Here is a 25070-nt window from a genome sequence, read left to right as displayed (position 1 = left end):
TATAGTGTGCGTGTGAGTGTGGGGAGGGTGGGAATAACCAGGTCTATTTTGTATTAGTGTCTATTTTTTAATTTAATATCAGACATTACTGTAGTGAGATTGTGTGTAGATATCCATTTTCCTATCAGACTTAATTTTCTGGTGAGTGAGTATTGAGGTATTTTGCTGCTGATTTGGTCTGAGAGAGACAGAGATGGCTGGCCCAAGGCTGTTGCTATGGAAATCGTCCCAGCAACCACTAGCAGTAGTGGAGAGGGAAGTGGGGGAGGGGGGGCGTCATTCTCCTACCTTTGTAAAAACATGAGCACAGGTGCTTCATGACAAACCTTACTAGCATGGTTGGCTGCATCATATTCCTTTGGCACTGTATTTTGAATGAACGTTAATTTATTAAAAAACATACCAAAAACGTTCCTGAAATAGACTCTGGCTGTTTTCGTTTGTGTCTGCCAAAATGCATAATAGAAATGGTCGCCATGGAAATCTCCCATGCATTTTGCATGGAAAACAATTGCCACCTCCATGAAGAAGCCAAGCAATCCGAGATTTAAGTACATTCCAGTCCTAGATTAAAACTTGACCCGTGAATGTTCTCCAGTTGTTGACAGGACATAAGTCTGAGTATCACGCCTAAATTCTAAGAGTCGTATGTCAAAATTAGCCAAAATATTGAGTCGAAATGTTAATGTCGAATTGTAAACATCCATAACGCATTGTAAATTTGTGTGAAGATCTTATCCTGAGAGAAAGCCATGCTCAGTCAACACCATCAATATGACTTTATATTCATTACAAATATTTCACATATTGTGAAAAGAAAAATCCTTTCCTTTAGTCTGGAAAATTGAGTTTAAAGGCCCAATTGCAAGTGAGTCAAACAATTAAATTACAAAAGCATGGTTGATACACAATACAGTCGAAGAAATAAGATCTGCAATGTGCATTACCACCAAAACGCTGGAAAGTAAAACGGCCCAAAAAGAAGCTGTTCAAATCAGCTGAGGGTCGCTGAGTTCATGCGCTCTCTGATGCGGCCATATTGTTGTGGAATAGCACGTAGGTGTGTGTTTTGTCTGGCCATGTGTTACACCCCGCCGATACACAAAACACATTCTTTGTCCAGTTGACCTACATTTGTACACGGATAAGGATTGTAGTAAACTCACTCACTCTCTGGGACAAAAACAACCTCATCCAAATACCAAAAGGAAGCCGAGGTGTATTTCAAACTCTTAATATATTTTTAATCACAGCAATATAGTTAAGATATTTTTTCAGATACTTAGGAAGCCTCAGTCAAGAAAATATTTTGTGAAATTTATTTCCACAATACATTCAAATCTTTTCAATTCAAAATCTTTTAAATACACAATGAAAATATATCGACAGAACATTACAAAAACAAAAACAAAAACAAAAGAAACAAATCCTTGAAATCGTGACGTCGTCGTATCCGGCAGGCCGTTTTTGAAAGCCAGATGGAGCTCAGAACATGTGCCGCGTCGTCATAGAACTGAGTTTAAAAGCGAGACCAATGAGACAATATACAAAATCGTTTTTTTTAAAAACAACAACCAGATGAGTGGAAACGATGAACACTCGTGACAGCTGCAGAACTGGACTGGACAATGCATGCTGACTTCAACACCTTTAGGGACTAATCAGACAGCTGAAAACAGTATAGTCTGTTTATCGGTTTCGGGAAACGGGGGGGGGGGGCGGCTCCAGTAAGCACTCAGGATGACCAGTATACGAGATAAGCACGTAGAGGGAAACGGAGGGTGCGGGAGGAGCGCAGGCAGGGAGAGTTCCAGTGTTAGGACAAAACATGGACGAGAGAGAGAACGTCTCCAGTCATCACAATGTACAACAAATAAATACATAAGCCTGACCTTACGCCGCCCTTAAGCTTCACCGTCCTGCCGTCAAATACAGCTCTCCCAATTCTATGTTTATATAAGCTATACCTACCCTGGGGGTACACGGAGGAGTCTGTTCATTTAGTTTCGAATTGAGGCCAATGCTCTACATGGAAGCGGGTTCCCGGCTTCTCTCAGGCGTCGGGTCGAACCGTCGGGAAAAGTTCTAGGCAACACCGCTGTGACCCTTTCAACCGATGCACGCTGGTTCGGGAGAAATGAGTTCCTGTGTTATCTTTGATGTAATGTAAAAAAAAAACAAACAAAAAAACAACCTCGAACAGAAATATGAAAGGAAAGAAAAGCCGCCGGTGTTACGTGGCGTCCAGCGCGTCCAGCACTATGTGATTCAGCTGCGACGGACGGACGCGGCCTGCGGGGAATTCCGTTTCGCGCCGCCCGGATAGACGTCGAGTCACCCGGGGCCGCGCCTCGCCGCGGGCGTGTACCCTAGCGAGCGCGTACCCTAGCGAGCGCTCCCTCCCCGGGAAGGGTGGACCCAGGAAGTGGAACGTGTTCATTTGAGAGGTGTTGCTTGTGTCCGAGCGCCGTGGGTCCGTGGGCTTGAGCGGTTTCGGTTCGGAACGTACGGCACCCGTTTGTGGCCCCTCGGAGCCCAGCGTGTAGTGTGTTCTCGCCACCCGACGAATCCCTCCCTCCTTCATAAAACCCGGGGTCGGCGTCAGGTCAAACCCGTCCCGACTTCTCTTCGTCTGACGTCGGGCGGGGAGAGGACGGGGGAGTACAGCAGCAAGAGGAGGAGGAAGAGGAGGAACGAGGAGGAGGTCAGGGGTCAGATCTCTGCGGGGTCGTGGGTCACGGCCTGGCTTCCTCCTGGCTACCGGACTCGTGACTCGGGGTCGGGCTCGCCGTGGCAGGGGGCTGGCCTAGGGTGGAGAACCAGGAAGACATGGCCGACTTGGCGCTGGTCAGCGCTCCGCCCACCGACTGACCTACGGGAAGGAGCGGGAGACCGAAGAAGTGAGAACAAACTCGGACGTCTCCGCACGGAGCCGGAGCCTCCGGACGGTGTTGGGCAAATTGAGAGCCGGGAACCCCCGAGAGGTTCCGACGCGAGCGAAGGGAGGGCGGCGTTTCTTACCGACTGCCTTCCCCGTCTGGACCACGCTGCGGCTGGTGGTGATCATGGCGTTCCCGATCTTCTTGCCCTGCTCGCTGTTCTGCACCGAGCTGCGGCGGAGAAAGGGCGATGGCGACGACAACAAACACAAACACAAACAGAGCGGGTTCACAAAAGGTCCAGTGTTTGGCGCCCGGCGGCCCCTCCTCCCCTCTCCCCCGGGAACAAACAGAGGGAACACTACACGGTCGAGGCCGATCACGAGGGCGGCTGATCAGCAGCCACAGGTGGCGGACGTGATATTCCGAGCTGACTGGAGGACGGGAGCGATCGAAGGGGGGGGGGGCTTGGCTCGCCTCGGGCTGTCTTTCCCGTGCCAAGCCGCGACCTTTCACAGGGATCTCCATCGCCGAGGACCTTCGGGCAGGCCTCCGCCCGGAATGTCGCTCCCCTCCCCAAGTCGTGCGTCCGCGCATCAACTTTTGGAGAACCGCTGAGCGAGGCGGCCGTTGTCGAGCCGCGGCCGCCGCCGCCACATAAGCCTCCCGATATTTAGAAGGACGGTGCAAAGGGAGTGGTGTGCGCGGATGTGTGTGTGTGTGTGTGTGTGTGTGTGTGTGTGTGTGTGTGTGTGCGCATGTGTGCGCGCGTGCGAAGAAGGCATTCACGCCATCCCACACTCGCAGCAAACCAGATCCAGATACAGTAGAACATGTACTTCACTTTGCCTGAGTCTCAGTGAATCTGACACGGCTCCCTGCGAAACTAACCCAGTGCACTAGTTGGCACGGCTGGGGAGGCACCATGACACAGTGCCGGTTTGGTGTCTCTGACTTGGGGACGGGCGGGCAGGCGGGCGGGCAGGCAGACAGACAGACAGACAGACAGGTCATGCAGCATCACTGCTCGGGGGTTCACATACAGTATAAACAACATTATGCTGCGGAGAGCTGGACCAACAGACACTCGCTGTCAAATTGAGTTTTTCCTTTGTTTACCAGTCGGCGCAGATGTTTTAAATGATCTACCCCTGACTCATTTTCCGGATCATAGGTGACATTTCTAGATCTTATACCGTCTCTATTTTCAGGCTTTGGAAAATATGAACGATATGTTGAGAACGACCTTGAAAAAAACACATATTGCTGTTATTTAATATTCACAAATATCTCATATTTTTGGATTCAATTCGAAAAGGCGGAAATGCCATTACTTTACTCATTAACCAATGCAAAATATGGCAAAATTAAATCGTTTCAACAGAAATATGTGTTACCTTCGTTGCTGGTGCGACCGGGAGATCCTTTAAAAGGTCTGTGTCTCAACATATCGTTCAAGTTGACCAAAAAAAATAAAAAAATACGATCATTAAAAATCTTTAAATGTGAGTCATTATCATGAGAAGAGGCAGTGGTAATGGAAAATGCATGTGCGGTCGAGCAAATGCCATAAAAACCCAATTTATCACGGGTAGGTTGCAGAATTTCACATTAGACATTGGTTAACTTTGAGGGAGAGATCGCTGCACTTTTTCGCTTGAGTTTTTTTTTTTTTGTTTGTTTTTTTCCTTCCTCCATTTCATAATGCAACGGCCTCCCGCTATGAGCCCAGCATCTGTTTGCCGCTGCTCTGAGCTCAGAAAGTGCCCCGCGGACACACGGGGCACCACAGATCACTCTCCGTCTCCCTCGCCTGACCCAGATAGACGCCTTCTTATCTCTCGACGGAGCGCGTGCCCGCTGACAATGGAGAGAAGAGTCCCCTCCGCCCCCCGTCACATGGGACGCTTGTTTCCCCTCAAGTCCCACTGCCAAGAGTCTGGTCTTTGTCAGCCACGGACAACACCGAGGAGAGGAATGAATGGGGACGGCTCCGTCAGCCCCCGGCATGACAACGCACATGCTACACAGCACATTCACAAGGAAGCCAAGCATAGGGCACGTTTTTTTTTTTGTTTTTTTTAAGCCCCCCCCCCCAAGGAGTATAAATGGAGCAGCAGTTTGTTGGGGAGGTTGATAGAAGCAGCAGGACAAAGAGTATTCATCCTCGTGTAGGATGAGAGAAACAAAGGGATATGTCACGGGGGGGGGGGGGGCGCCTCAGTTTCCTCTGCGATAAAGGGAATTTTATACAACATAATACTGAGACATGTTCCAATTCCTACTTTTAAAATCTCCACGCTATAGAAGCCAACAGAGGTTCATCACGCCCGACTTATGGAGGATGCGACCAAAGTGCCCGTTGTTGCTGCCTTGATCACGCACATTTTAGTATTTCTATCCGTTTTCTATCACTACGTCCGCTAAAAAAAAATCATCGACAATTTTTTTTTGAAGACATTTCACTGCGTATATGTATGAGCGTATGTATATGTATGTGACAAATAAACCTCTTCAATCTTGAATCAAAGCTCAAACTTTGGACGAAACTTCCACCGAATAGTCATAAACCTCGACATGCCCTCATATTAAGGCGTCACAATTTGTTCCAATAACCGTGAAAGACGACAATATAAAAAAAATAAATAAAAAAAATCACCAATCCCTCACTCGTACCAAAACATCTTTCCCTCCTGACATGAAAGCTCGAGGGACTTCCATGGGAATCCCGACTCATTTGCGAGGACGCTTCCATTTTAGGAGATTTCAATCTCACACCGGAAGCTGAGGATACGTTCCAGGCATCTTGACGGAAACGCCGCATGCTCTGCTTGGCTACCGCGGTCGGCGCAGGACCCGTCCGAGCACTTTGGTACCTAAAAAGGATCGTTCCTAATCTGTGCCAAGGTGACGGGACGGATCTTAGAAGAATACTTAGACGGTTACTAGAGCAGGACGTCGCCATCTGACCCCATCTGACCCCATCCGACCACCTGCCGCCACACCCAGATGACTGAGGGCTGCCCTGGAGTGAAGCTGAGCAGGACGCCGGGTTTTACCGATTCAAGGTGATTAAATCGATTTTCATTCCCTCAGACGACTTCTTCCGTGGTTGCCGACTGAGGCGATTGAATAATAGAACGGAAAAAATAAAAATAACAATAACAACAATAATCCTGTCTTGTCGACAGACATTTGGAAATGATTCCAAAGCTCCTCGAGAGTCATAGTGGAGAAGCTCAAGAGCTTCCGACAGAATCAAAACAAGCGCCGCCCACGTGCACGGACCGCCAGCAGACGAATCCCCTAACGCAGAGAAAACACCGACACCTCCTCGGGGCCCGCTGAATAGCTCAAGTGTTTCGGTCCCAGCGAGGCGCCCCCCGCCACCACCCCCCCCCACCACCACCCCGCTTGGACACAAAAGTGAAGGCAGGAAATGAGACGCGTTTGTTCCTCAGAGGCTGTGATGGCAGTGTGCCAGGCTTCCTGCCTCCGCCGTGCCCCCTGCCCCGCTATATGCAGAGTTTTATGGACCCCCCACACCCTCCTGTTTGACAGATAAACAGCTCAGGAAGCTGCTCGGGTCCGGACACAACACACGACACTTCGACGGCCTCAAGGACGCACACGCACCACGCGGTGCATGTAACTTGATGACACTTGATATCTCGATCGCGATACCAGATTCCTGACCCCCTGACCAACCCCCCCCCCCAAAAAAAAAAACTACTGTTATGATGAGCTTTGTCATCAACAGTTACAAGAAAAAATACTTTGACAACACAAACTTTTTTTCCCCTAAAATAGATATATATATTTTTTATATTTTTTATTTATTTTTTGTATTTCACGATACAGCTGTGGTTGTTTAAAAAATATAGTGGTTGTTAAAAGTATATAATCTGTGGTAAAAAGAACCATTTTTAATATACCTGTATATACTGTATATATATATAAAAATTATCGCATCATTTAAAAAATAATTTAATACTTTAATAATTTATAAAAAATATTTTAAAATAGGTCAAATTAAAGTAAATCGTCACTTCACTGACATTCACGTTGTTGAATAAAAAATAATAAAGCAAGAGTATTACTGCACTATTCTTTTTGTTAAATAAATAAGAATGAATAAATACATTTTTATTATTAGAAAAAAAAGTGTTAATTTTTTAAAATTAATTTATACATTAAATAATGTTGTAATATATGGAGCCACTGCATTCTGACCTGAGCTATCATCATGAAGCCAAGTGAGGTTTTAAGTCTTAAGTCTGTGTGTGTGTGCCTGTGTGTGTGCGTGTGTGTGTGTCTGTTGGGGGGTGGTAGGGGTAACCCTAGACGTAGTGTTGGGCACGGAGACGCTCGGCACGCACGGCGGGCTCGCCTTTCATCGACACTTCCTGGAATGAAACCGGAGCGTGCGCTAGCCCAAGTCGCCAGCTCCATTTTTTATTTATTTTTTTCTCAAATGAAACGTTTCAAACAATGGGTTCCGCTTATAAGAGACCACCCCCGAAAACCATCCCCACACACACACAGGCTCACACACAGGCTCACACACACACAGGCTCACACACACACACACACACACACACACACACACACACACACACACACACACACACACACACACACACACACACACACACACACACACACACACACACACACACACACACACACAGTATCTAAACTGGGAGATTTCCATATCTGTCATCACAAACACACACACACTCTGTAGAATGTTTGCCGTCGACTGATTTTCAGACATTACTGTTACTGTAGGGTTGACACACATTCCCAGATGTTGTGTGTGTGTGTGTGTGTGTGTGTGTGTGTGTCTGTGTTGTGAAAGACACATTCTAAAATATTTGGACTATTTGTGCACATTGTGTTGATAGAAAGTATAGCAGCCACACCTGTCTTGGGTCTAGGTAATTGGGCCCGGGATCAGGGGTGGCTGTACGCCTGTTGCGCGTCAGAGCAATCAATGAGCAACAGGTAAATCACCCATTCCCACACACACGCACGGGGAGAGCCTCCGTCATGACAAGCATCCATCTGCTCCCGGCTTGTTCCATCTTGCCACTGACTCCAATAAACTGTGTGTTTGCAAGACCATTGCCTGTGTCTCTGTGTCGGAGGGCCCCGGAAATGCCGCTCGGGTGGCATGTGGAACTGAGACAATCGCTTTTATCACCATTCGCTGGCCCCCAAAGCCCCCAAAATAAAAATAAAATAAAAAAATGAAGATATTTCAATTCGGATACTCAACATTATTGTGGCAGATCAGTAAAGCACTGAAGAGGGAATGTGAAGTTTGACGGTGGCTATGGACCATTTTCGGAGGTTTACACCCCCGTTCAATCGCATAGAGGAATAGCTGGAGAAAGGAAGGGAGAGGAACAAGGGTGGCGGTTTCTGCGGCGGTTCTTCACCAAACAAGACATTCCGAGACGTCTTTTAACTCAAAAATGCAGACGGCCGACATCCACAGTCAACGGGAGGGATCCCCCGTCCTGCTCCAGCAATGTGAGGTCAGCGACACAACATTACAAAAGGTGACTGTAGAAGTCAATATATTGTTTTATTTCAATATTTTAAGTGTGTTTCTTTCCATTTAAGATACAAATAAAAGGGGACGTTTTTTTTATTGGTATCTAAGTGTAGTTTATTTTTAGAGAATCTTGCAATGAGGGAGAGTAATTACACATTGTGACTCCGTTCCATAGTTCAATAAGTTCCTCTGTCATAAAACGCTGAGCAGGACCCCGGGTTCAATCCCCCCTCTCCTGTCTTTGTGTGGAACGGGCCGACAGAGCAGCTCCTTTTTCGGCGCATGTGTCGGCTTAACCACCATGAACAGCATTTCCTCCCCCGACGTAAACAAGCTCCGATGCTGTGCGTGCAGCCATGTTTGGTTTTGAGCGTTCTCTTCTTAGTTTACTGCTTCCTGTTTCACGCGGTACTTTGTCACTACAGCCGCACGTGGTTTCTGAGAATACTGCAACGGACAATCTGCCAGATATAAACGCCCTCCGTGCACTCTCTGTGCGAAGGGATAGATAGATAGATAGATAGATAGATAGATAGATAGATAGATAGATAGATAGATAGATAGATAGATAGATAGATAGATAGATAGATAGATAGATAGATAGATAGATAGATAGATAGATAGATAGATAGATAGAGTGGGGCAAAAAAGTATTTAGTCAGCCACCAATTGTGCAAGTTCTCCCACTTAAAAAGATGAGAGTGGCCTGTAATTTTCATCATAGGTTCACTTCAACTATGAGAGACAGAATGGGGGGAAAGAATCCAGGGAAATCACATTGTAGGATTTTTAATGAATTAATTGGTAAATTCCTCGGTAAAATAAGTGATTTTCTAGATTTTTTTTCTCATTTTGTCTCTCATAGTTGAGGTATACCTATGATGAAAATAACAGGCCTCTCTCATCTTTTTAAGTGGGAGAACTTGCACCATTGGTGGCTGACTAAATACTTTTTTGCCCCACTGTGGATAGACAGACAGATAGATAGATAGATAGAGAGACAGACAGATATCACACTGTAAGTAATTTCCCCCTGGGATTATTAAAGTATTTCTGATTCTGATATCAGATAGACAGACAGACAGAAAGACAGATAGATATTTGTTTGCTTTCATGGAAAAATAAACCAAAGAATAATGACTGCAACAGGTTGAGGAACAGGTTGAAAAACAGGTTGATAAACAGGTTGATGAACAGGTTGATGAACCCTGAGACTCCACCACTAGAGGGCAGCAGTCTCAGCGCTTGGGCAGCGGGGACCAGACCGACTGGACCCAGGAACCAAAACTACTGGAGGGTTGTTTCGACAGCAGGAAACGAGAGTTGAGAAAAAACAAACACAAATCCAACCGAGGTATAATCACAATACTCACTGTGAGAGTCTCAGTTTCACATCCGCAACGCTGTAGTGGCCTTGGAAAGGGTGGCTGAGAAACAGAGAATGAGGCACATTTTTTAGGCGTATGTAAACAACCATGACGTTGCAGGTTTATTTCATTAGTTGTTGTATTCAACCATTTTTTTTTTCCCCAATTTATTTTGTTTGGGTCATTTTATTTATAGTTTTACTTTTATACATTTTTATTGATTTTCTGTTATTTTTTTAAGTGTTGTTTATCATTATGTTTAGTGTACATTGCCACATTTTTAATGTGGATTTTTATTGTGAACAACTTCCATACATTGCCATTTTCATTGTTATATATTTTTTATTTTGGTTTATTATTATTGCTTATTTAATGTGAGCTGCTCCGACGCTGTAATTTCCCGCCGGGGATGAATATTCTCTCTCTCTCTCTCTCTCTCTCTCTCTCTCTCTCTCTCTCTCTCTCTCTCTCTCTCTCTCTCTCTCTCTCTCTCTCTCTCTCTCTCTCTCTCTCTCTCTCTCTCTCTCTCTCTCTCTCTCTCTCTCTCTCTCTCTCTCTCTAAATTCTAGTGTGAAACCATGACATAAGAGTCCACATTCGTCCTCTGCGTCACCCCGGGGTGATCTCGGCCATGGCGGGGTGTCTGTTGCTCTGCCACACTCTGTAGTTGTGCGTGATCCTCCAGGCGGCGGTGAACGGAGCGCCGTAGTCAGCCAGCAGCCTCTCGTTATCTGCGCGGGGAGCAAAAAAAAAAAAAAAACACCACGACAGACATGGTCACGTGGCGGCGGGAAACTAGGGTTTCTGCACCAGCGATGCAAGGTGCGGCGAGAGACAGGGCTGGGGAGGATCTCACCGTCCAATTCCACATCCATTCAATACCATCCATCCAATATCCATGATGCGCTCACGATACCATTCCACATCGATAAACTGACATATAAATCTTTGTGCGCCGGAAAAAAATATTTCACAGAACAAATTCTGTCTAAACAGAAATTAAACATTTCATTTCATCTTTGAGCCGTTTTAGAGTTCAAATGGATGTGGATGAGTGAATGAGTAAATAAGTGAAATAAGCGAGAAGTGAGTGAAGGAAATGAGCGTCACACCTTGCTGCAGGGCGGAGGAGAGCAGCGTGTGGAGGTAGAGAGTGAACTGTGCCCGGATCCACTCGTCCCCGCCCTCCCAGCCCGTGCCGTCCAGGAACACGTCCTCGCGGTTCTCCGTCACGTGCTTCACCAGGTAGTCGGCGAAGCGCAGGTCGGCCGTGGTCAGACTCAGCAGCTTCCTCAGCTCTGGGTCCTGGATCTGGATCCGGGCCTCCTCCACCTGCCAGCGCCCAGGACAGAGGGACACACACATCCATCCAGGTCGGAATGGAAATAAAATTACATTTCAAAAATTATTTGGCAACTATTACCCAAGTGGAAAAAAGTGTGTTCACTGAAAGTATATTATTATACGATTTTACATCATTTACTAAAGTTGTGTTCAATTTAAACCAATGAAGTTGTACTTAGTGTGTTAGAACTTGTAGCTTGGAAGTGCTTAAATATATTAAAAAAATACTAAAATAGCACATTCACTTTACCTACAGCACATTAACACTAATATACAAAAGTAATTTAAATTAGTACTTAAAAGTAAATAAAAGTCCCAAAAAATACTCAAATTGTACTAAAGTACAATGGGTCGAAAAGTACTTTTCTTTACTTTTTTTTTTTTTCCATTTTGGTACAGCACATAATTTCAATGTATGTATACACACAGACACACAGACACACACACACACACACACACACACACACACACACACACACACACACACACACACACACACACACACACTTTTTCAGGTGATACCTGATGTTTTCATCAATATTCAGGAAAATAAAAAATAGCACAAGCATCAGTTTTCATTTCAACCTCATGTGTATCCTTGAGTAAACTAAAAAAAAGACACACCGGGCATGTAACAATGAATTTGATTGATTTTGGGTGGTGGGTGCAGCAGGTAATGCTACGAATTTAAGAGGGTTAGGGTTAGGGTTAGGGTTAGGGTTGGTGTGTTTTCTTCTAGCTATAAACCGAAATATACGAGTGTTCTCACATGAAACACGCCCATCCTGGTCATGATAATCACATTTCTTTACAAATGGGATCAAATTGGCATTACATTGTGTGTGACTCAGCGCCATCTAGTGGTTAAACCAGCTCAAAGCAAACAGGGCAGATGCTGAGGGAGATAAGCACTTTTAGTGGCTCTCTACATCACAAATAAATACAATTATAAATCTAATAAAAGACAATTAAAGAAAAGTGGTCCAATCTCCACCACAACCATTTTCAAAACCTTTTGGAATGGAGACACACCCCACAGAGACACCCCGTCACTCCCACTCCTCACAAGGCTCCGACCAGGGGGTGAAATGACTCTTCAACTTCACCATCATTCCATTTAAAAGATGCACCATTAGAGAATGTACAACAATGACTGTTTCAATCCAAGTTTCACTGTTATCTCCCTAACTATAGGACAGGTCTGGAGGTTCGGGCTAAATCATATCGAACAATAAAAATCTTCTCAAATTGGTGTTCCAGAGACAAGATCGTATCAACGAGGTCCGTGGAAAAGGTTTTGAATCACTGCCGTCACGGACACGGGGTTCAAATGTTGATCCATGCGGTATCAAACAAACAAACAACAAGGGATTTGGCGTCCTGGGGATCCTGACGGAACGATACTCACGTCGACAATGGCGTCGCTCAGGTGCCTCTGCTGGCGGAAGAGGATGTTGGTCGCCCCGGCAACGAAGCCTCGCACCGTCACGTCCGAGAGGAGGTGGTGCTGCTGCAGCGCCATGTAGGGCAGGCACAGGTAACCCTGGAAACCGGGACAGAGTTCACTCTGTAAAGCTGACAGCAATAACCGTGTGTGTGTGTTTGTGTGTGTGTGTGTGTGTGTGTGTGTGTGTGTGTGCGCGCGCGCATGCGTCTGTGCGTGTGTAGATGAGTGTGTGTGTGTATATGAGTGTGTGTGTGTGTGTGTGTGTGTGTATTGAAGACATAGTAACATCCTGGTACGAGGAAGACAGACAAACACATTAGTGTTTATTCAGTGGGCGGTGACGCTATGATGTTGTTGTTGGTTCTACAGATAAAAACAGGGGGTAAACAAAGGAGCAACAAACACAAAGGAGAACATTTATTTCATTTCCATTTTAAGATATTGCACAATGAACTACGAGGGCAACTCGGAAGATTATGCATCTCAATTAAAACAAAATCTCTTTGTAGTCTCCTGACCTTTCGGAAAATAGCACATTGCCAATACAACCAGACTCCTCTGGTTGTATTGCTATGCATACATACATGCATATGTATATGCATGTATAACATTGCTATTGCTATTATTGTTTTGTTTTTTCCTATGTACTGTATTGATTGTCAAATAAAAACAGTATTGACATTACAATTAGCGCCAAAAAACACAGTGAGCTTTACACAGAATAGTTTAGTTTGCAGTCTTGTGACCAACCACCTCTCCACTTTTTATTGGATATTTATTTTATTGTAGTTTTTTAAGACATATGAACGACTTATGACTTATGATCATATTAATTGCAGCACATAGAACAATACAATATTGTTGTAATCTATTGCAATGTATTGAATCGTCTGACACTTCGTATTCCTAGGTTCTCGTCAACACACCGTGCCGGATCACTGTCAGCGGGTTGCTGTGGGTTACCTTGGTGAAGATGGCAAGCGGGAGACCGTGCTGGTCTTCCTCCAGACCCGAGACCAGACCCTGGGCGACACCGCCCTGGCCTCCGACGGACTGAGGCTGCACCGTGATGGGGATCCCCGGCTGGGGGTCAAAGGTCTCTGGTAGCTCCGCCTCCTTCCCTTTCTCCTCGGCCTGCTCTCGGGCGGCCACCTCCTCCAGCACGCCGGGGTCCAGCGTCTCCCAGTCGCTCTCCGACGACTCCGGCGAGGTGCGGGGCGGCGGCTTGAGGAGGTGGGCGCCCGGGTCCGCCGCGCCGCACTGCGTCTCCTCCCCCACCAGCTCCAGGGCGGCGTTGGCGATGTCCGTGGCGGAGACGGAGACAAACTCCTCGGCGCCGGAGACGCTCTCCACCATGGTCAGGTCCTCGGACACGCTGCTCTTCGGCCGGTAGTGTGACGAGTCCGCCAGGCCGTGCTCGATCATGCCTGAGCCGGTCCCACACAACCCAGTTAGAATTTTACATACATGTACGTGAAACATTTTCTGGGGTTTTATAAATTCATCATCTGTCATCGTACATGTCTTTTAGCCTCAGGTGTTATAAATAAAAAGCCAGTCTTGGTGGTGAATATGGGATCATTTTGATTGATTTTGTCAAAGGAAAAACCCATATTCAATATTATCCAACATTCAGTTAGTTGGCACTTCATAAGAAACAGCCATTTCATGTATTAGTGTTATGGATTTGCTGCTCTATATGCTATTTCATTTGTTGGTGGCGGGGGCCGCCTTTCCCGCCAAGATCCCAAGAAGTGAAAGACAGCCACAGTGAATTATATACCGCAACATGGCTAGTTGCGATCAGTAGACTGTCAATATGGATGAACATCCACAATAAAAGTACAGCATACTCGGAGGAAAAAATATCCCCACCACCTCAAGTGACCAAGAGAAACAGAACAAATCAATGAAAGTGACGATGGAATGGAATTGTGGGACTGGTGTTGTGATCCACGCCACACGCAGGACTTCATGGATTGCCACTTTTTAATAAAACACTGTTCACTGCTCACCCGGGAAGAGAGATAAAACCGCCATCAGCGCTCCGACTAGTCGGTTGACGGGAGACACGTAAAATAGGACCTGAAGGGAGAGCACGGACATGGGGTGAAGGCTTTTTTTACTTACCTATCAACCAAGGAACAAAATAGGAAGATGTCCTGCTGTTAAAGATTTGATTGAGCCATACCTTCTTCTCCAGCAGAATTAATTTGAAGAGGATAAGAATCTGGAGAAGGAAACAAGAGATAAGGACAGCGTATGCTTACGTCAAGGCTACTATATTACTATACTATATATTACTATACTGTTACTACACTGTATATTACTATATTTCTATACTATATATTACTATACTGTTACTATACGGTATATTACTATATTTCTATACTATATATTACTATATAACTATACTATATATTACTATACTATTCCTATACTGTATATTGCTGTATTTCTACACTATATAACTATACCATATATTACTATACTATATATTACTATACTATATATTACTGTATATTACTATACTATATATAACTATTACTATTTATTACTATACTATATATTACCATATCACTGTACTATATATTACTATACTATATATTACTATATTATACTATATATTACCATATCACTATACTATATATTACTATACTATATATAACTATATTACTATACTATATATTACTATATTATTATACTATATATTACCATATTACTATACTATATATTACCATATTACTATACTATATATTACCATATTACTATACTATATATTACTATACTATATATTACTATATTACTATATTATTAGCAGATACTGTTTCTACTACCACTATGATACAAAAGCAGACGTTTCTTTACCTTGTGTTTAAAGTGCAGTATTAAGTCTCTTGGTGATAATCCTGAGGGGAGAAGATGAAGGTAATGTCAGGCATGGGGAATTCACCCAAAAGGTGTGAAACTGAATAAATAAATGACATAACCCTGGTCTCATACCTCACAAAGACAGAACCAGCAAACATAATAAGCTCTTTGCATAGAAGCTCTTTGGAATGGGTATTTTTCATCAATCCCCAATGGATGTTGAATCACCAAATTAGCCATGATGCCGTTCTCACAAGTCAATAAGGTAATCTTTTTTTTTTTTGTTGAATGAATTAGCTACAATATACTTGTATTTAGTTAGTAATTTGTAGCTACTTTCCAACCTGGATGCATTTGTGATGCAAAAAGGTTCACTATTCTGCATTTCTAAGGAGGGCCGCAGGTTGTTTTTATGTTCCTGTAGGTTTGTGGATTCCACAAGGGTTAAAAAGAAGTGTACTAATAATGAGCATGTGGTGTGGGGGTGGTGTGATTTGGACCCGGGGTCATGGGGTGGCTGCACCCCTGTTGCCCGTCGGAGAAATCAATGAGCACAGGTTAAATCACCCACCCTCACACACATACGGGAGGAGCCCTTGTCGTGACATGTTTTCCGTCTGCTCCGGGCTTGTTCCATCTTGCCCACTCTTCAATAAACTGGTGTGTTTCGACACCATCACCTGTGTCTCTGTGTTGGGGGCCCTGAATAAGCCATTCGGGAGGACTGCCACACAGTAATCAATAAAGAGGAGTCACAAGTAAGCGGGTTTTTTTTGTTGTTGTTTTTTTTACAGCTATGAAATTGTTTTATTTATTTTTAATCTCTTGTTATTTTACTACTCTACTTTGTTGACATCAACTTACAGTTGATCTTTATTTTGGGAAAAGACATACAAGGTTTTAGGGTGTCACCGATAATAAATCTAAGGCAAAGAAGTACAACCCTTTCAAAAGGTGTCACAGGGTCCGTTTTACCTAAATAAACCTGCGATCCTTCAAGAGTGGAGCCCCTCAGGGAGCCGTTCATGTGCTCATACAGTTCCTATGGAAACAAAAAGGTCAACGGGTGAGGAAGCTTGATCCACAACATGACACTACTGACGGCGGTTTTGCTTTGTATCCTGCAAGTTCTTCACCTTTAAAATAGAAATCTGCGAGAAGTCTTTCTCCTCAAAGTAGGCGTGTGTGATGAGCTGTAGTTTCGCTTGAAGCAGACCGTACAGAGGCTGGAAGAAAAATGAATACAAAATGCAAACTCCATTATTAACTAAATAATGTCTGTGATTTATTTTTTTTGTCAACGTCTCAACATAAAGTAAAAAAGGTCCATTTCTCACAAAAAATGTGAAAACTGTGAAAGCAACAGATAACGGGACAGGCCGCCCGCCATGGTTTGCGTGTTTTTTGCTTTACTTGAGAGTCTCCTGCGAGCTCCATCAGCTGTTTGCTTCCTGTCACAGATGATTCATGGGAAGCGGCTTACTGACCCCGGGGTCTCGCACGGACTATGGCTTCCCAGACACACCCCACACACGCTGATATCCCAGAATTATGAGACACTACAGCAGAGCAGAAAGTGACTTTTAACCTTTGATCTGTACAAACATGGTCTCTGACTTGACGGCTCTTCCGCATCAATTTATTCTATGAAAAGTTCCGTGGGTAGGGGATAGATTTCCGTATATGAGAGAAGAGGTTCCAGTGAGTTCAAGAAACCTCTGCATACCGTCCCTTCAATACGGTATCTAACCTGTCCACTCACTCTACACATTCAGTATGGGGAAAAATAACAAACCCCAATATGAACCAAATATATTCATGTTGTCATAACAAAATACGACTATGGTTAGTTGTTGGTGTTACATTGAACAGTTTAACCATCAATAACGATGGATATATGACTTAAAACCAAAGCAATTTTTTTTCTATGAATCCACATATGACAGGTAAGCTACAGCGTATTTATACACACAATCACTACTAAGTGCTATGCAAAACAGATATTTCTCACGTATATCTGCTTCTGCCTCTATACCGTTGTTTTTCTTATTTCCCTTCGTCCTAGAAATGATTATTGTAGCATCACAGGGCTGCTGAGCTTTACACACACACACACACACACACACACACACACACACACACACACACACACACACACACACACACACACACACACACACACACACACACACACACACACTAAAGCAAAAGCATCAGATTGTGTGATGACACTACAAGATCCTGAACATGACACCTAAAGTGTTGTATTTTTAAAAACAAACAACAAACAACGGCTTTCATCACCAAAAGTTCAGATTTTTCCACCTCGTTGAATGATACTTTGAAAAACAGGATGTATGATGATCCGAGCTGGATGGCGCAACACACACACACACACACACACACACACACACACACACACACACACACACACACACACACACACACACACACACACACACACACACACACACACACACACACACACACACACACACACACACACACACACACACACACGGCTTGAGTGACTCACCACTCGACTCAAGACGCACACACTTTTCTGGACCGTTTCCCTGGTGATGTCAGCCTGTCGGACCTTCAGGGCCTGAAGAAAAAAACCCAAAACAAAACAAAAAAAAAGAAAACGGTCAGGATCCGTGTGACGAACGGGCCTCCGAGCCGGCCCCGCGTAGCCGGGGCACACATCGGTCCGGCCGACGCCGTCAGAGAAGGAAGAAAGCCAACAACTGGACGCCGTCGTATTAACATCCTCAATCAGGCTGTGATGAAAACAAATCTCCCTCATTACAGTGGTGAACAGCTGTACAGTAGGAATCAATATCTTGCGCGCGTAGGGCTCCATTTGCGACTGTAACCATAATTGATCGAAAGGCCAGGCTTTCCTAATGTAGTAACCTGGGAAGTCAGACTAGAAGTGATGAGACGGATGTTCGGTGGAGGGAGCGGGGATATATATATCGGACGTATTACTTCCGAAACAGGTCTTTTGTGCCGTTACTGGAACCACAGAGGACACTAATCCAACAGGTTAATAAGTCATTTGTATTACTTCCAATGGATTAGAAGGAGTCATAGGATCATGTTCAAAAAATATATTAAGAAAATGGTTCAATTTGTTAAAGCTATTTTTTTTTTTTACTTTATAAACTTCAAATTTAGACTTAATTTGTTTTCATTTTAAAAGGTAATTTCTCATTTTATTATCATTATTTTATAAATATATATATATATAAAATCTTTTATAGGATTTTATTTTTAAGAATATAGGATTGACAAACTAAAGTTGATCCAATGACTCAGTTTATTTCCAGATTAATATAATATACGATGTGTCATCATTTGTTGAGATGAGAGAAAAAAAACAAAAAAAAACAATGGTAATAACAATGAAAACAACTTTGACATTTGCAGGAGACAATGCCCACGACGTCCAGATAAGAACTGACCTTGGCTTCTATTTGGCGATAGCAGGACACTCCGTACACGCACTTCATCTCGCCGCTCAGCGGGGGGAGGTGGAAGTAAACAGTGTCTGCAAAGCGAGAGCACAAAACCCACGTCAGGGCGCCGCCTCTCCTCCCAATGTCCCGGTGACATGACAGACGCCTGATGGAAATCAATGTCGAGAGCGGAATCACCCACACCGGAGAAGGAATAATAAGGTCACTGTTCCGAGCCGTGGCTTCTTACATAAAAACAACACAACGTGACGGAGAACACGACCCCCAGGAAACATTCTGATGAACCGGGGGGAAAAAAATAAATGTGGCCGTTTCTGTGGTTTCAGCAAATAACGCCAATAACCGGAACTGGCCTGAGACGGGAGCGATGTGACGTGGTGTTGATCCTCAAAACTCGAAATGCAAAAAGTCCAGAGGGGTTGGATTTCCCAGGCCGCTCTCCTGCAGCTCAGAGTAACGGCCGTTCGACTATTTAATGAGGTCATCGAGTCGAGTTGAAGCAGAGGCGGGAGAAAGTGAATCGACACGGGGGGCATTTCCCTGTGACCCGCTGGCCACGCCCACCCACTGGAACCCCACCCACACATCCCGAGCTTTTCTCCAAAAAAATAAATAAATAAATAAATAAAAGTGGCGTTAGAAAGTGAAACTCCCAGGGGTTCGAGGCTCTTTCAAGGCCGACCTGCTGACGGCCGGGTTGGCCTTGCAACGAGGCCGGAGCGACTCGTGAAACATTCGGCGTTCCGCAGCTTGAATTTCCCCGGCTCGCGGGCGGCTGCCATTCCGTCCCCCCCCGTGCGGCCGAGCGTGGTTATCCTTGACCCGGCGGGATGTCCTTGTCCTTTTTTTTTGGGTTGTTTTTGGATCGGTCCAAAGAAACGCAGCCAGTCAGGTACAGACATGGGTTGGGATGGGAACCCCGGCAGCGAGGGGCCCTGTTGGGTGTTTTTAACATGGTGATTAGGCTGCGGACGACAGGGCCACCGCGGGAATGAGCATAAGCGCATGTTGCACGTCGCGCTACGCTCGTGGGTGGTGCGCTCACTTTCAGGGCCTCCTGTTCATGCTCTCCCCCATTTGCCTATGTTTCAAATCCTCAACCGATAACGCAGCCTGTGAGGCGTGTCCCTGAAGCATGACCCAGAAGCACCTTTGAAGATAAGGGACGGAAATTAAATTGGTGCTTTGACATTGGTCGGTGGATCCAATGTCATGGTAATATGAATTCTGTATAACATAATTACACTTTGTATTCAAGATCATTGCCGGTGAGATGGAAAAAGGGAAAGTTCACGAAAAGAACGCGGTCGGGGAAGTCGGGCGAAAGGTCACGGGTCCCCATACCTTCCTGGAAGTTGTGCGCCCCGTCGGGAAGCGCCAGGAAGGGCAGGTACTTCCAGGTCTCCGGCAGGACGCCGCTGTCATGGCTCTCATTTGGGAGGAGCGGGGGGTAGGAGAACTCCACCTGGAGGGAGAGGAACGACCTGGATAAAACAGCAGGTCTAGCAGCACCAGAAACCCTGGTTCCATTCCTGCCGCTTGTTTGACTTGTCACCCCTACAGGTATTTACTTACTTACTTATGTCATGGACACACTAGACGGCTTTCAAAGTGGTCACATGGCTGTACTGTTCACACTACACAACTTTCTGTCATGTGACCAGGAATCTTGAAGTCTTATGGTTTTCACGCCACATGACTGATTGGCGACACACACACACACACACACACACACACACACACACACACACACACACACTTCACCAGGAGGAATCCCAGACGAGTCCGTTGGGTCTCCAATTTACACTTTGTCACAAAAACACACACGAGAAGAGACACCGGAAATGCCGCGATACCTTGCGTGGGATTATTACTATTCATTTTTTTATTATATTCTTGATCACCGTAAAAAATATATAATTAAAAAAATAATAGCAGAATTTGAATTAGAAGTCTATTGAAAACCTAGAGAAAAGGGGTAAAATAAGTATGCTGTTTGTGTCTGGCTGCTGCTACATGCATCTGCCGTCTCCTCGTCTCTCCTCCTCGACGTGCTATTATTTTCCTCCGATCTGGGGCTACGCTCTTTGAAAACCTGTCGGCGAGTGGAAAATCAGACCACAATCACGTAGTCTGAACTTGGCATTAAGAGATACCATTTTCACACTCATCAATGCATCCATTTGATAGCAGTTAAATGCGAGGCCGCTTCAGACCTTTTTTGGTTCAACTTTGAGAGAAAAATTCAAGACGAATTTTATACCTTTGCATTTGCAAAATTAGTTTCCAGTCTAAAATGCATTTAAAACATATATATGTTTTTAATTAGATTTAAAAATGTAATACCCCAAGAAATCACATTTCTAATACAATTAGACATTTTAATCCCATTCAATGCTTTCATTTTGTCGAATTGATTTTTTTGTTTATATTGTGGATATGCCCTGTGTATTACTTAATTATTTATGTCAGTTTAAGAAAGGAAGGTAAACTAATCCAAAAATAAGCATTGGTCTATGTACATGCAGCTGTTGTGCCTTGTAAATTTACATAAAGCAACCACTTTTTATTGTTTTAAAGTTAGTAAAATAAAATAAAAAAGGGAAAATGTCATTATACCGGACTTTTTGTGAAACAAGGAGGGGCATCCAAGTAGTAGAGAGTTCCTTCCAAAATGGCTCTTAAAATAAACAAAACTGCCTACCACAGGCAAATCCCCTCATTTGACTGAGAGCCGGTGTTCATTTCTTGGGCAGTTAAAATAATTCACACTTATATCAACATTTCTTCCCAGAGGATAATGGTAGACCTAAGATATTTTACCATAGACCTTTGAAATATTAAAATTAATGTAATAATATGCACAAATATTTGCTGAAAATATGTATTTTTCTGCACTGTTGACTTGTCAGTACATGCCAATTATTCCTTATGGATTAAAATTCTGTATATTTTGGATTTACATGTAGGGTCTGTGTACAAAACCGAACGAATGTGCAACGACACTATGATTTATTTACAAAGTAGTCCATGTACAATGGGGGTGAAAGTGTGGTGAACCTACTTCTAATCAGCCCTAAGCCTGGTATGTCAGCCGACCGGCTGTGAGTCACATCGTCGTAAAGCCATTGCAGGAAAAAAAAACCCTTTTCCTAAACTTTTACATGATAGCATGAGTCATCAGATCACTTTTAGAACTCCTGCTCGCCAGCGCAGAACACACAGCATCAGCCGGAGATGATAATTATATCACGCATCCAAGAACCCAAACCTTTTATTTTTGATGAGTTTTGCACTGTCGCACGTGGAACGAAATTGAAGCAAAGTGCCACCGCACAACGTGGAAAAACAAGCAAAGATAATATTACAATACCATTAAAATAAATATAAGACGAATAAAAGTGAATTTGAGTTGAAATGTACACTACGTTATACAACCTCATTAAGACAAGAACTATTTTGAATATGTGTGAGGCTTGTATGAAACACTGGGTTTCTGTACTATATGCTGTCATTTGAATAGTTACCCAAATATGGTTCGGGGTGGGAGCAAGGTTGGCCAGAACAAATCAAACCAAACAGGCCCTTTAAATACCAACAGAGACAACATGGCGCACGTTCTTTTGACAAGAGGGACTGTGTTCTTGAGTGCACGCTGACCTCCCTCTTGTAGTGACAATTAGATCTCAATCAGGGCAAAAACAAACCTCTGTTGGACTTAAGGTGAAACTTGCTCGTCGGGTGAAGGCTACTCCGCCCAAATGTGCACACATGCACCCACACGCACACACACACACACACACACACACACACACACACACACACACACACACACACACACACACACACACACACACACACACACACACACACACACACACACACACACACACTCTCTCTCTAAAGCCATTTAACAATTGACTCTGGTAGAATGTAGTCTCTCAGGGGGTCTGCTGAAAATTGATAGTATGCTAGTATACTAGCAGATGGGGAGCAGGGGAGAAGGGAGGTATAGAGAGAAGAACAGGGCGGGGGGCGCGAGAGAGATGTAAGGACAAAGAGAGGCAGAGAAAGAGGCACAGGATGACACAGAAAGAGAGAGAAACAGACAGAGAGAGAGAGAGAGTAACTGAGCCTCCTGATGCCAAGCGCTGGATCACTAACCCCGATCAGGTAGCCACCAGTGCCCAAGGCAAACATATCGACACCGAAAACAACCAAACCAACTGTCTGGCCGTCTGTTCCGAAGCATTGTTCCAGAGCAAACCAGCAGGTTTTGGGCGGTGATGTGTTTTTGGAGCCTTATTCTCGCATGCAAAAAAACAAAAACATTCCGTTTATGGGGAACGGCAGCTGTGTCTCAGGCACCTCAGTCCTGTTGAACAGACCAGTTTAAAAAAAATATATACAAAAGCCTCCCTATCCCTCCCCTCCCTATCATCCAGCTAGAAAACACACGACTACCTTCAGTCATGACTGGGTGTAAACCCTCGCCTTGCCTGGACAATCTATAGGCAATCATTTATACCAAGTTACAACCTACAACTATATGCTTGTAACATTATAGTAAACTAGAAATTGAGTACATTAAGTGGTTATTACGTATTTTTAATACATGCATTTTGCTTGTTTGTTTTTTATTATTATTGCTGTTTTATTATAACTGATTTCATTAATGTGAATCACTTTGCGTTACATGTTGTACATGATGGTGCTATACAAATATTTGCTGTTGTTGTTATTGCTTTTATTGTTTTGATAATAAAAAATACTATGCCCGCGCATGGATCCCGTACAGAAACAATTGGGGTCGTGATACTAAACAGATTGGAAGGACGTGCAACACATTACAAAAGTGACTGCAAACAGAGCGAAGGAGATGGCTGTGTAATGTGCAGAACCAACAACAAAACTGAACTTTTTCTTATGGGAGTGCAACAAATAATGATTTTGATCAGCTTAAAGCACCATTTCTACTTCCCCCTCCAATATGTAATGTACAATTTCTCTATCTGGATCAGACAGGTGGATGTTAAATCAGTAATATTTGGCGGTACTGTATTTACTATATTGTGAGAACCATTTTGTTTTCCCACCCTGGTACATACAGCACTTGTACAGATTTGAGATGTTTGCAAACTTGCACACATATCAAATCTGTAATGCGGTAACTTGTACAAATATGTGTTTGCAAACTTGCACAATATCCTATTAATGACAGTGTGAGTTGCTACAGAGGTTTGTTGTTCATTTCGCAGATGTATTGTTGATTGCCAATGTTTTGCTTTTTATTTCATTCTTATTACTTCATTGTTATTATTAGCGATTGTTCTGATGTGAGCGCAATTTCTCTGTCTGTGTAATATTCCAGTAGGCGTGACGTCACGAGCCGCTCATCTGTCCGCTGAGTTCCATCCTTCAAGCGGGCTAGTGACGTCATCCAGCTGTCCAACATAAACGTGTCTGGCTGTGGAACCCGACCCCCCCCCCCCCCGGATCCGTCCCGCGGACTTCAAATGGCGCGTTCGATATTGACGCGTTTAATGCGATCAATGTGAAACCCTGCCGTGTCGCTGAGAAGTTGCGCAAACACGCCGCGGGAGGCTTCATACCTGGCAACCCTTCTTGTGGTGAAACCCAACGACCACGATGTGCAGCACGGGCCCCTTGGCCTCCTCCCCGGGGTGCGACTCCATGGCCAATCCGTTGCTTTGGACACGGTTCAGGGGCCTTCGCCGACGGATCCGAGGCGCACGGAGCGGTGGCGGCGCTGCTTTCCCCGGAGCGGCGGACCCAGAACGCAGCCACTGGCGCACGATCAACGCCAAGTGACTTTCCTCTTCCGCTCTGATGCCGCATTCACGTCACACGGGAGCGATGGGAACTAAGAGCTCGGACCAGTTAGACAGATGGAAAGATACTTGATTCGTTCCCGGGGGAGGGGGGGGGGGAGTTGCGGCGTCTCAGAAGCACATGTTTAAAAGAACTGTCAATGCTCATAAAGTAAAACGAATAAAATAAAATTGAGAAAAAAATGTCAATTTGCGTAATTCGCACACGACTTGAACGCAGCATGATTTTACGACATGCGCCTTTGCAAACAGCGCCATCGCG

General features: G+C 44.4%; 1 protein-coding gene across 1 annotated transcript; it reads right to left on the bottom strand.

The window, feature by feature from the left end:
• Positions 1 to 1303: 1303 nt before the first annotated feature.
• avl9 (AVL9 homolog (S. cerevisiase)) lies at positions 1304 to 24771 on the bottom strand. Its single transcript, XM_080020614.1, has 16 exons — positions 24569 to 24771; positions 20301 to 20421; positions 18942 to 19027; positions 18008 to 18079; positions 16608 to 16697; positions 16447 to 16513; positions 15469 to 15509; positions 14792 to 14830; positions 14616 to 14685; positions 13564 to 14027; positions 12562 to 12696; positions 10922 to 11141; positions 10423 to 10540; positions 9816 to 9869; positions 3022 to 3110; positions 1304 to 2872 (listed from the first exon to the last, which is right to left on the bottom strand). Exons 1-16 carry the CDS (start codon positions 24650 to 24652, stop codon positions 2736 to 2738), a joined length of 1887 nt encoding a protein of 628 aa, XP_079876740.1. The 5' UTR covers positions 24653 to 24771; the 3' UTR covers positions 1304 to 2735.
• Positions 24772 to 25070: the final 299 nt, after the last annotated feature.

This window comes from Zeus faber (genome assembly GCF_960531495.2).
Source record: "Zeus faber genome assembly, chromosome: 19".
In the NCBI taxonomy this organism is placed as follows: domain Eukaryota; kingdom Metazoa; phylum Chordata; class Actinopteri; order Zeiformes; family Zeidae; genus Zeus; species Zeus faber.
This window is presented reverse-complemented; position numbering and strand designations above follow the sequence as displayed.

Coding starts and splice junctions, on each gene's coding strand:
- avl9 (XM_080020614.1), bottom strand. CDS start 24,652: ATGGAGTCGCACCCCGGGGAGGAGGCCAAGGGGCCCGTGCTGCACATC. Junction 14,028..14,615: donor GGTTTTATCTCTCTTCCCGG/GTGAGCAGTGAA, acceptor GGACCGGCTCAG/GCATGATCGAGCACGGCCTG. Junction 2,873..3,021: donor CCAGACGGGGAAGGCAGTCG/GTAAGAAACGCC, acceptor TCCTTCCCGTAG/GTCAGTCGGTGGGCGGAGCG.